Consider the following 13,267-nt stretch of genomic DNA (forward strand, 5'->3'; position numbering starts at 1 on the left):
AAATGTTCTTGGGCAGGGGAGTCAGAGAACTACATGGCAGATGGACAGAGAAGAGGGTCACCAGCGGTAGTGGGGTTTAGCTGCTTCTTTATTCTCTACAGTAATTCATTCTGGCCCCAGATATTCACATCTCAAAGCAAAAGACCTATAGCTCACAAGACCCACCTTCTCATTCACTAACCCCATTTTTTTTTTTTTTTTGGCTGTAAACTCCAACTCAATCTTTAATTCTCAGCCTAAACTTTACTTCCTGCTGACCTATTCGCCCAATCTACATTTCAACTCCTCGTTATATGGCCTCACGACACCCAAGTTTTTACTTTGGTAACACCTATCATGTTTACTGTTACATTTGTCATTGCCTTCCCCACGATTCCCCCAGAGGACATGGACTCTGTAGGTCTTGCTCTTGGGGTGGGCTCTGGAACTTAGTAGATGCATTTTGTCACCTGATCAATCTCCTATGATTCCATGACTCATAATGCAGGAGTTTGTGCATTATTCCCCATGTGGAAAGTGCCAGAGATCTGAATGTGGGACTATTGGCATGGAGGGTGGCAGAAGCCAAAGAAGAGTGCCAAAGTTGAGTCAGAAAGACATTACAAGCTCTAGGGTGAGATGAGCAGGCCAGGGAGAACTGGGAAGAAACCACAGAAAGGAGGGAGGGAAATCAGTAAGGCATGGAATACATTTGATTCTCTTCATATGTGGCTGTTATGCTACATAAGGTCACCATGAGCTCTAAGCTGAACTCTGAACACAGAGCCACTGGTCCAAAAGAAAATACAGGACTCAGGTCCCATGAGCTCTGGTCAAATTTTCAATCAACTGATAATACCAACTTGGTTTTGTGTGAGCTTTTGGATAAAGAAATGTATTTAATATATATGGCTGATTCATTAACATTGAACTTGACAGGGGCACCTGGGTGGTTCAATCAGTTAAGCATACAGCTTCGGTTCAGGTCATGATTTCATGGTTCATGAGTTCAAGCCCTGTGTTGGGCTCTGTGCTGACAGCTCAGAGCCTGGAGCTGCTTCGGATTGTGTGTCTCCCTCTTTCTGCCCCTCGCTCCCCATTCATTCTTTCTCTCAAAAATAAATAAAAACATTAAAAAATATTGAACTCAACTATAACAGCACTATAACTCTTGCTTGAATGAAGCTTGTCTAACATATGCATTTTCTTCATAAACACATCACAGTCTTCTCACATTTATGAACCCTAGACTACACTTCACCACTATGCTGGGGGCGGGGGAGTATTTTAAACAGCAAAATCATCAACAAAAAGTACAAAAATTCAGCAAACATGTCTCTAATCTAAATAGACTTCAGTAAGAATAGTTGTTTATAGTATAAAAGCTGAAATAAGGAGGCAGTGGCACCTTGTTCAGTCTGTGACCTTGTGTGTCAGGCAAGTCCAACCTTTCCCCACTCTGCGCTTGTCTGGGAATGATTGCAAAAGTGCCACAGAATTGAATTGAAGGTCTCAAATAAATGAGGCAAGTAGTCCTTGAATAATGAAAATCTACTCTACCAGATATTGAGCTAAGAGACAATTTCAAGAAGAAACAGATGGTAAGCAGGGTCAAAAGTTTAAAAGAGAGGAGCAGAAATGAGTTCTGAAATAGTCTTTGAATTTGAGAACAAGTTCAGCCCTAATAGCCACATGACCTTTGCCACATCACTTAATCATTTGAGATTCATCTGTAAAAATGGGGAAATTGACTAGAAGATCTCTAACGTTTCTCAGAGAGCCAGCCATCCATGGATGATTTTCAATAATCAATTTAACTTACTTTTTAAACATCAAGGATGGTGAGGCATTCGAGCTTCTCCATTAGGTTTACATTTTTATTTTATTATTTTTTAGTGTTTATTTATTTTTGAGAGAGAGAAAGTATGAGCAGGGGAAGGATAGACAGAGGGAGGTGGACAGAGGATCCAAAGCAAGCTCTGAGCTGACAGCAGACGGCCAGATGTGGGGCTCGAACTCAGGAACCATGAGATTATGACCTGAGCTGAAGTCAGACACTTAACTGATTGAGCCACACAGGTGCCCCATGTTTAACATTTTCATGGAAGGGAGGTTAGGGACTCAGTTTCTCCCCTCAAATCCCAAGAACCAGGCAGTAAGTGAATGTGCTTCCTAAGCAGCTCCTGGATTTTATGGAAAAGTGTGGTCTCCTGACTCTGAGAATCCCGGCGCTCAGGGACGTGGGTAAGAATGGCTTTGGAGTTAAAGAAGTCTGAATTCAAAAAGGGATGATGCCACCTACTAGTTATATGGCCTTGGCAAGTTACTTAACTGTATTGAGCATTACTTTTCCAATCTGAGAAATAGGGAGTTATAATTAAGACTAAATGAAATAATGAAATAATGTAAGCAAAGCATTTAACAAAGCCCCACACACAGCAAGGAGATCATAAATTTAATTTGTTATTATTGACTGCCTGTCAATAATAGGCTCCTGTCTGTGCCCGATTTGATGGTGTCCGCCTGACCACGCTAGGGCAAAGGCTGGGGCAGCGGGGAGGGGTTGCCATGTTCTGTGATTCCTGCTTGTCACAAGCCAAGGCCCAAGGTCCAAACCGGCCTACATTTAACTAAAGTGAGCACCGTTCTGGATTCTTCCACTGCCGGGAGTCATTCAGAGAAGGGAATTGGCTTATTTTCTCTGGAGGTCTTTCCATCTGGAAGGTAATTTTGTATGCAGTAAACAGAGCCCTATTATCTTCTTCATCTCCCTCAGAGTCTAACAAAGCTGTTAAAGTACCATCCCTCAGGGTTCTGGTCAACTTTTAAAAAATGATTATTTGTTTATTTTGAGAGAGAATGAGACAGGGGTGGGGGGTAGAGAGAGAGAATGAGAGAGAGAGAGAGGATCCCAAGCAGGCTCTGGCGCAGAGCCTGACACGGGGCTGGAAACTAGGAACCAAGAGATCATGACCTGAGCTGAAATCACGAGTCAGATGCTTAACCGAATGAACCCCCCAGGCGCCCTGGGTTCTGACTTCTAAGTCTCGTCTTAAGTGTGTCTTTTCTGATGTCTTAGGAGCTCAGGCCTCAAACACTGAGTTTCTCGGGGTAGCATTTCTGTATTCCTGAGGACTCAAAATAGCAAAACCAGTTCCCTTCCCAAATTGACATGTTTGATATTTGCATTTTCCTTTGGCTAACATAGGGTAGAATCCCAGACAGAAAAAAATAAACTCGGAAAATTGCCCTTCGCAGCTGGGTCAGATCAGATAAAAGAAGAACGCTGAGGCTCGGCTCATCTGAAACCTCAAATGATTCATTATTTCAGCAAAGCAGCCAACTCCTCCTTGAATGTAAATGATTCTCTTTTTCCTTCTTCCCTGTTTAATGTGGAGAACACCAGAGGCTGTTCTATTCAGGGCTGAGGCCTTTTATAATTACTTCAGACGTTAGCGCATAAGGACACAACAAAGCTGGGGAGAGAGCCGGGCCTGCACGGTGGGTAATTTTGTTTTGTCTAGCAGCAATTTTTTTTAAACATGTGTTATTAAGGAGAGGGTTTAAACACACACGCGCGCGCGCGCACACACACACGCACACGCACACAGAAGGCAGGACTCTCTATGCTGGTATTTTCCAAACTCGGGCAAGGAAAAGGTGAGCCAGGAGTGTGCTCTCTTCCCCAGGGCAAGCAGAGGGAACTTACTGTCGGTAGCTGTAGGCAATGTCCGCAAACTGCTTCCGTCTCGCTCGGTACACAGGATCTTTAAACCCCTAGGAGAGAGGAGACACTTGACTTCTTCAAGGCTTGGGCGGAGAAGCCTAGAACATTCATGCAGGATTTGAATGGGGGCTCTCGTGAGCGCTGACCATCCAGCTCTCCTTCCTCAGATCATACCTTGAAAATAAAGTCTCAGAGATACTGAGGGTAAGCTCCCCGGCCAGCTATTATGAATGGCATATTATCAGCAATGCCTTCGATCCAGTGAGGGCCTCTCTGCCTTGGAATTCCAGAATGCAAACAGTGTACAGGTTTTTCAAAAAAATCTCATCTACCGCATTTCTAACTTTCAAGCTTGCTAACTTAGGCAGTTATTGGGATAAGTGTCTGTGATGAAAATGTGCAGTATCCACCAAACACCTAAGCCATGGTATATGTCCAGCACTGCTTCCTGACTTCCTGATAAACAAACAGGCACATGCTTGCTGCTACTGCAATTCTTTAAACTAGTATTTATTGGGTGCTTATTATATGCCTGTCTGTGTGTGCTAGGGACTTTTTTATTTGTGAGTCTCACAAAAATATTGCATGGGAGATCGGTGTGATTATCCTCATGCATGCAGCATAAACAGTGGCCCAGGAAAAGGAGTCAAGCCAAGATGAGGCCAGGGTGTGAATCACCCAGTTTCATGCTCTTTTCATTACACTTCAGGGTCAACCTTTATACAGCAGCAGGGGTTCAACTGAGAAATCAGTCTCAGTATAGAAAAATGAAGATAATCATTTCTCCTTTGAGGCTCACCTGCAGGCAGCCTTTCACCCAACAATCATAAGCAGCATACTTCATATATATATATAATTTATTTTGAAGGGGAATGTGGATGGGGGAGGGGCAGAGAGAGAGAGGGAAAGAAAGAATGCCAAGCAGGCTCCACACTCAGTACGGAGCCAGATGCGGGGCTCAATCCCATGAACCATGAGATCATGACCTGAGCTGAGATCAAGAGTCAGATGCTCAAATGACTGAGCCACCCAGGAGCCTCCATAAGGAGCATATTTCTGAATAGTGAAAAGAAGCCAAGGTTATCTTTCAGTGTTGGTGGGACATATACCTTAGTCAGAGGTGAACCCAGTTGATTAAAAGCGTATTTCCCCTGCACTTTCTTCTAGGAGTTCTAGGGTTTTAGGTCTTGCACTTAAGTCTTTAATCCATTTCAAGTTAATTTTTGCGAGTGGTGTCAGATAGGCATCTAATTTCATTCATTTGCATGTGAATGTCCAGTTTTTCCCAAATCCATTTATTGAAGAGACTACCATCCACTCCCCATTGAATATTCTTGGCTCTCTTGTGAACTATTAGCTGATTGCATATGCATGGCTTTATTGCTAGGGTCTCAATTCTGTTCTATTGGTCAGTCTGTCTGTTTTTATGCCAGTACAATATTGTTTTGATTTCTATAGGTTTGTAGTATAATTTGAAATCAGGAAGCATGATTTCACCTTTGTTCTTTCTCAAGAAGGATTGCTTCTTGACATTGGTTTTAGCAATAATTTTTCTGTATATAACATCAGAAGTACAAGCAACAAAAGTAAAAGTAAACCAGTGGGACTCTATGAAACTAATACTTTTGCACTGTAAAAGAAACAACGAACCAAATGAAAAGGTAACCAATGGAACGTGAAAAAAAATATTGCAAACCATATATGTAATATAGAGTAAATACCTAAAATATGTAAGTAACTCATACGATGCAGCCTCACAAATTCCACTTAAAAATGAGCAGTGGAACTGAACAGACATTTTCTAAAAACAAAATACACATAGCCTGTAAGTACCTGAGAAGACGCTCAACACTCATCATCAGGGAAATGTAAATCAAAACCACAGTGAGATACCACCTCACACCTTTTAGAATGGCTATCATCAGAAAGACAAGAGAGAACAAGTGAAGATATGGAAGAAACGGGAACTCTCCACTTGATCTTAGCCAAAAGGCTGAGAAGCGATTGGAAGAAATGGAACTCTCACGTACTGCTTGTGGGAATGTATATTGGTGCAGCCCCTATGGAAAACAGTATGGAAGTTCCTCAAAAAATTAAATGCAGAGCTATCATATGATCCATGAATCTCAAATCTGGGTTTTTATCTAAAGGAAATGAAAACAAGATCTTGAGGAGGTGTCTATACTCCATGTTCACTGTAGCATTAGTTACAATAGCCAAGAAATGGAAACAACCTAAGTGTTTGTCAATAGATGAATGGATGAAGAAGATGTATACATATATATCACATATTTTATAACATATAATATGTAGTATAATAATATAATACATAGATTATGTATATATATATATATCATATTACTCAACCATAAAAGAAGGAAATCCTGCCACTTCCAAAAACATGGATGGACTGTGAAGTTATGCTAAGTCAGACGGAGAAAGACAAATACTGCATCATTTTACTTCTAGGTAAAATTGAAAAAAAAACTGAATTCATAGAAACAAAGTAGAATGGTGGTCACCAGGAGCTGGGGGTGGGAGAAATGAGCAGATTTGGTCAAAGGGTACAGACTTGCAGTTATAAGATGAATAAGCTCTAGGAATCTAACATACAGCATAGTAACTATAATTAATAACACTGTATTATATACCTGAAAGTTGGTAAGAGAGTAGATCTTAAATATTTTCATCACACACACACTCACACACACATACACACACACACACACAAATGGCAATCATGTGAAGTGAGAGAGGGGTTAACTAACCTTATTGTTACAATCATTTTGCAATATGTATGTGCATCAAACCATCGTGTTATACACTTTACACTTACACAACGTTGTATGTCAATTAATAAATCTGGAAAGGGGGGTGGTATTTTGCCAAAAAATGATAGTAACCTGGATTTTAGAAAAACAAGAGACTAGCATCATCACTGTAGAACTTCCTTTGTTCATTCCAAGAATTTCCCAATAAGTGAGGACATCTACCACTTGCCCCACCATCCCTCCAAACCAAGGTGTTAATGAGTCAAAAACAAGGGCTTGCATCATGGAATGTAATATTTAAAGGAGCCTTTTTAAAGGATAAATACTTCCTGATTTTTAGGTATTGTTTTTTGTTTTGTTTTGTCTGATAGGCTGGCTGGTTGGTTATTTTGTTGTTGTTGTTGTTGTTGTTGTTGATTTTAAATCAGTTCCAAAGAACCAGGGCTCCATATATATGTAATCTGAGAGTCTGTAGCATAGAGTCTGGCATAAAGAAAGAACCACAAACGCTTGTTGAAAGAGGGAAAGAAGGAAAGAAGGAGGAAGGAAGGGATGATCAGAGGGAGGGAGGGAAGAAAGAATTTCTTAATTTGCTTCTTAAGATATATTTTGAGAAAGAGAAATCTAAATGTTTCATACTGGAAAATTAAAATTACTATATATTCTTATTCCAAACTTAAATTCCAAGTAAGTTAAGTGATTATTCAGTTTGGAAAAGATTCCATGACACTGTTATCACAAAATATAGCTCTCCTGTTTTCCTTAGGGTGCTAAATGGTTTGGAATCATTAATTATGGGGAGGAAGGCTTAGGAATCTGAAAACTTAAAACTACCGTTGGTGCACTTCTATTGGATGAAGATAAGTTGCCTTGAGATGATGCAGTAAGTAAATTGGGCACCATGGTTTGATTTCCAAGCAGCGCTAAATCCATTTCTCTAGGAATCTGCCTACCAGGCTAAATGAAAAACACGTGTCCATAGTTAGGACTCAAAATATGCACTTAATACTTGCCAGTCATTAAAGTTTGGTGATAACAGTCATCCTCACCTACCAGGCTTAGTAAACAGTCAGTAATAAATGGCTCTCTCCAGCTCCTAAGTATATAGTATAGACTTTTGCACCTGTAAGGCATCTTAGAGAATATTTGTATATTTTGACCTAGATATGAGGAAAATGAAGCCATTTGTAGAATCAGCATCTCCATGGGAGTTTTCTGTTTGCACCCACAACTGATGAGCTGAGGTTTGAGGGTTGAGGCAGGAAACCAGGTGGATGAGGGAAGATTTCCCTTAACCAGTGGATTTTCACTTCATCATGCTGCCTCCAGGAATGAGATGCCCTTGACAATCTCTCTTCCTTTATCTTTGATCTTTAATGCATGTTGTCTAGGTAGTTCAAAGATATTTTTATCAGTGAAAAAAAAAAACAATATAAAATTGTATATCCAGGAGGTATCAACTATGTTGGAAGATATGTACAAATGAAATGAAGGAAAAAGTACACCAGAACCTAACAAATGTTACAAAAATGAGAAACAGTAGCTTTGATTTTTCTGTACTATTTATGCTTTTGAAGTTTTGTACTGTGAGTGTGGGTTTCTTTTATAATTAGTAAAAAAGTAAAATAGCATGACAAATCCATCTCAAATCATTATGAAGAAGTGACAGAAGATTCTCATGCTGAGATATATCGACACACGTGCATACACAGTATACGACACAGATTTTCCACAAGCAATGTTTCTAACCACAGTCCTTTCCAGCTCAAAGTGCCTAAGAAGTTCATTATCAGCCATCAAAAAGCTCCCACCAACCAGGCTATAAGGACTTTTGTTCTCTCAGTTGCCAGGGAAAGAGTTGTGTCCTTGGAGTCCATATCTCGGTGGCTTGGTCTTGCATCCTTTGGGCGGCCAGATGACCACAGGGCCTCTGCAGCCATGCAGAGTACACTCTGAATTAAGCTTCAGTTGATGATGACTAATCATCCTGTCTCAATTTAGACTAATAGCAGCAATTTCAGTAGCACTGCATGTAATTTATTTATAATCACCCTGTCTCAATTAAGCTAATAGCAGCAATTTTGGTTGCACTGCGTGTAACCAAGTATGTTTTGACAGGAAAATATATTGTTGGTGAAGGAGGAGTGGGGAGGAGGGGGAGGAGGGGGAGGAGTGGAAGGAACAAAGTGGAGAGAATTCTACAGGAGGTAAAGTTACAACATCACCTGCAGTCTACACGCAGTCACTTTCCTAAGTCTCAGAATTTTGGTGACTTGTGTGTTGACGTGCGTGGTTTTGCTTTTGTGGAGATTTCAGGGAGCAGGTAACTGTATGGAAAAGGCTTCTGGGTATTCCAGACTGGGATTTTCATGTCACCATTTCTTGATGTCCTGGCTGAAGTTAAACCTCAGAAATGCCATCTTTAGACTAGCAGGGAGAACAGCGGTTTTCGAGTCAGGCAGGCTGGGTGGATTACTAACTCCAGTCACTAGGGGCTTGGCTTGAGGTTGGTCAGTTCAATTCCTGGAGCCTTGTTTCTTCATCACTAAAGTGAGACTGTTAGCTCCCGTTCCCTCATGGTATTGGTTAGGTTAGATTAGGTAAAGTAGGCAGGGCACCAAGTAAAATTCTGAACACAAAGGAGACAATTAAAAAATGACACATCTGTGCAAAATGGTGGGAAATTCAAGAGTTTAGAAGTCTGATTGTTGGTGGGAATGTAAACTGGTGCAGCCCTTCTGGAAAACAGTGTGGAGGTTCCTCAAAAAATTAACAATAGAACTCCTCTATGACCCAGCAATAGCACTGCTAGGAATTTACCCAAGGGATACAGGAGTGCTGATGCATAGGGGCACATGTACCAATGTTCACAGCAGCACTTTCAACAATAGTCAAATCATGGAAAGAGCCTAAGTGTCCATCAACTGACGAATGGATCAAGAAGATGTGGTTTATCTATACCATGGAATACTCCATGGCAATGAGAAAGAATGAAATCTGGCCATGTGTAGCAACAAGGATGGAACTTGAGGGTGTTATGCTGAGCAAAATAAGTCAGGCAGAGAAAGACAGATACCATATGTTTTCACTAATAGGTGAATTTGGAGAAACTTAACAGAGGACCATGGGGGAGGAGAAGGGAAAAAATAGTTGGGGAGAGGGAGGGAGGCAAACCATGAGAGACTCTTGAATACTGAGAACAAACTGAGAGCTGATGAGGGTGAGGCAGAGGGGAAGGGGGGTGATGGGCATGGAGGAGGGCACTTGTTGGGATGAGCACTGGGTGTTATATGGAAACCNGCTGAGAAGTCTGGTTCAGAACAGAAAAAGGAGAGAGTCTGGAAAGCATCACTGAGCCCCATTACCCATTGTTGGACCTTCTAAGCAGCATCTGTACAATTCTTTCTTTCTATTTCTATTCCATCTATGCCAACACTGAGAGGCTTTTTGTATTCCATCAGTCCCACACCGACTGGAGAAAAGATGGTCCACAGGAGACAAGAGGCTCAAAGTGGTTTCGTAACTGCCATCGCCATCCTGCAGACCCCGCCCAGAGACCTGCAAACCGACAGACCAGGGCAGCACCAAAAACACTAGTCCTGCCCCTTGCCTACTCTCTGTTGCTGACCATGCCCACCACCAATAAAGCCGCAAAGTCCATTTGGGAAAGGATTAAGATACCTGGTTGTTCAAGTCAATAACCTGAGAGTCATTGTTTTACTTCTCTCCTCCTCTCTTCCTTGACATCCAATAACCAATCTTTGTCCATTCTTCCTTCCAAATATCTTAAGTCTGTCCTTTTTACTGCATCCTCACTTCTGTCCCTTCGTTCGGGACCCCATCCCTTCTTGCCTGGGCTAGCATCACTGCTTTCCAAGTGGACTTTCTTTGTGTCCTTTCCACGCCTCCCCACTCATGCAGCCCAGGTAGTTTTGCAAAGTGCAGATCTGGTGCTGACACTCTCTTTAAAAACTCTTGATGGCTTCTCATCAATTTAAGGGTAAAGCTCAAAATTTTTAACACAGTCTGCAAGGCTTTACGCAATCTGGCTCTGACTACATTTTCAACTCTGTGTTGAACTGCAATGGTAGTTCTGCATACTAGGTCCCAAATTTGTCCCAGTTGGTCTTATTTTTATTCTTTGCCACATCAAGGCCTTCATACATGCTGTTTCCTCTTATTGGAATACCCTTCCCCATTCTTCTAGACCAATACGCTACTCCTTGGCATTTCCATCTGATTAAACTGCATTTTATAGACCCTCTTTGGGTTTTTTTTTCAAAGTTTATTGGTTTTCTTCTATAATACACTTTCTCAACAACCTCAGTGTTTCTCCTTTCTATCATTATACTTGTTAATACCATTAAACTCAGGACTCTGTCATACTTATCACTACATTTTCAGTGCATGGCATACTCAGCATACTCCTGGGTAGGTGCTGTTAAAAAATTATGCAAAAAAAATTACCATGTATCTTTTCAAAGTCGTATTAGATCACTACCTAACAAGTTCACTGTATGCTCGAAAGGCAGGCATACTTGTCTGATATGCAATTGACTGCTTAGTAATGCCCAGATACTTCAAGTTTAGATACTGACTTATAGAAGATGGGCAAATAGCAACATATTTATTTTATGACCAAGTTGCAAATGATTTCTACCCAGTAGATAAAAACACTCACAGTTATGGCTTTTGTGCCTTTGAGGACACTAATCACTTGTATATCCATCTCTGTGATTTTGCTCCAGCACTTCGATCTTTCAATGACCATCCATAATTTAGTCTCTTATAGCTTCCTTTTCACCAACGTCATCATCTGGCTGGTTCCCTCACTACTGAGCTAATGGATTTTTGACAGATGTTGACTATATATGTATGATAGTTGTTTTTAGCTTTTTGAAAATTATGTTTTGACAGAGCAACTTAGTAGGAGGGCCACAAGTCTTTGATGACTCAACTGACCAACATCTTTAGAACAGACTCTGATGGGGCCTACGGGTGGGGAATTTTAATTGGGAGAAAGGAAGTGCTAGAAACATAGCCCTCCACTTGGGGAAGAGCAAGTCTCTTTCTGGAGAGAAGACAAATGCATACCTACATCTGAAAGACTGAAAAACAGTTTGAGAGCTTTAGATAGTAGAAGAAATAAACACAGATTCACAGTCACGCTGATATTTTCCCCACCAGAAAGCGACACCTAGTGTAGATCTTCAGCCTAGACACCCGTGTAGGTGCCAGCAGAACTGGCATAGGGAGATCCGTGTCTCATCTCTCTTTCAGAGAACATTATTAACCCTTGTTTCTCAGTCTTCTTTGAAGTTCATAGTGGCCATGTGACTGGGTTGCAGTCAGTGAAATTTGAGTGAAGGATGTGAGTCACCTCCAGACATGGCCCACAGAAACCTGGGAGCAACTCCCATGTGCCGGTAGAACGCAAAGGGCTCAGAGGACTTGGAGGTGGGTGTGGCCCTGACGTGGAAGGGGCTTAGTCTCTGCAAGACTGTGTGGAGCAATCTCCCTGCTGACTTACACTAGAAATATACCTTCTGTGCATTAAGTGATAGAAATTTGGGGATTGTTTGAGCAGCAGTTAGCCTACCCTAGTTGTCAGAAGGCTCCACTCACATCCCCCTCTTTCAGAACTCCTCCCTAACCATTCCAGTCCACAGTGACCTTACAACTGATAGCACATGCCATCTGACTCATTAAACTTCATCATCTAGTGTTTAATCATGTACTTTTTTTGCATTATGATTTAAACTAAATATGACCCAAACTGGGTTCCATGGAACACTACCATTTTAGATAATATTGCTAGGTATTCCATTAAAAAGGAGTTCCATANCGTTTTGGAGGCCTTGAAGTGAGATATTGGGTCAAACGTCAGTGCACACTGCCAATGGCAAGGGAGCGTACTGTGAGCCCAGGCCGGCGTGGGACCTGAGGGGGTGTGGGGAAGCACTCTGGANTTCATGTTTACAGGACTTTCTAAAGTCCCTAATGAGATCACGGGACTTGCATATGCTTAAAATGGGGCTCTAGCATATAGTGTTTCTCCCTTTGATCATGAGATGTTTTTTCATAGATTATAGCTTGGGAAACATGCATATGACCCTTTCACCTGTGTGTGTGTGTGTGTATCTTATACCTTTCCAAGTCATGAGGAAGTGAATTTATTCTCTGATGCTCTGTGCTCAAAGCATGAAGCACAGCACACACAGGTTTATAACATCCGTGTCAAAACTTAGCCCGGGGAAGAGGCCAGTGGAAGTGAAGTCGGCTGAGGGGTAGCCTATGAGTTGGGCCTCAGGAAATGAATAGAGATTTGCCAGCAGGGCAAGAGCCAGGATAAGGAAAGGGATCCCAGCTGAAAGAGACACATGGACAGGACCACGGGCTCTGGGGATGGTCAGAGAGTCAGCTCGAGAATGAACTTGGGTTCTGTCTACAAAGTTTACAGTTGTATCCCCATCACCTCTGGCACCCCTTTGGGAAGAGTGGACACCCCACACCCCTTCTCCCTCCACACCACAACTGGAGGCCCCTGGAGGTCACGTGTTGTTAATCATTTCAGCACTCTTTCCTTTACATAGCCTGGGGAGCGGCTCACACACGTGAGGCCACGCCGCCCTCTCTGTCTGAGATTTCTCTGAAAATTAGAAAGCACAACCTCCTCAGGACGGCTGGTCATAGCACCTAAACTTTAAACATGCAGGGAAAGCATTTAGCACAGTGTCGGCATATAGTCCCTGCTCAAAAAATACTTGCTATGAATATCACTCACTCAGCA

The 13,267-nt window shown here is 41.8% G+C and overlaps 1 protein-coding gene across 1 annotated transcript in view; it reads right to left on the reverse strand.

Moving 5' to 3' along the window:
• PAH (phenylalanine hydroxylase) overlaps positions 1-13,267 on the reverse strand; it is a 71,830-nt gene that overhangs the window by 19,786 nt on the left and 38,777 nt on the right. Inside the window, exon 5 of the mRNA XM_077760758.1 lies at positions 3,689-3,756. Within this exon, the coding sequence (XP_077616884.1) occupies positions 3,689-3,756 (68 nt within the window). The remainder of the gene's footprint in view (positions 1-3,688; positions 3,757-13,267) is intronic.

The sequence above is a fragment of the Crocuta crocuta genome, unplaced genomic scaffold (genome assembly GCF_008692635.1).
Source record: "Crocuta crocuta isolate KB4526 unplaced genomic scaffold, BGI_CrCroc_1.0 scaffold582, whole genome shotgun sequence".
In the NCBI taxonomy this organism is placed as follows: domain Eukaryota; kingdom Metazoa; phylum Chordata; class Mammalia; order Carnivora; family Hyaenidae; genus Crocuta; species Crocuta crocuta.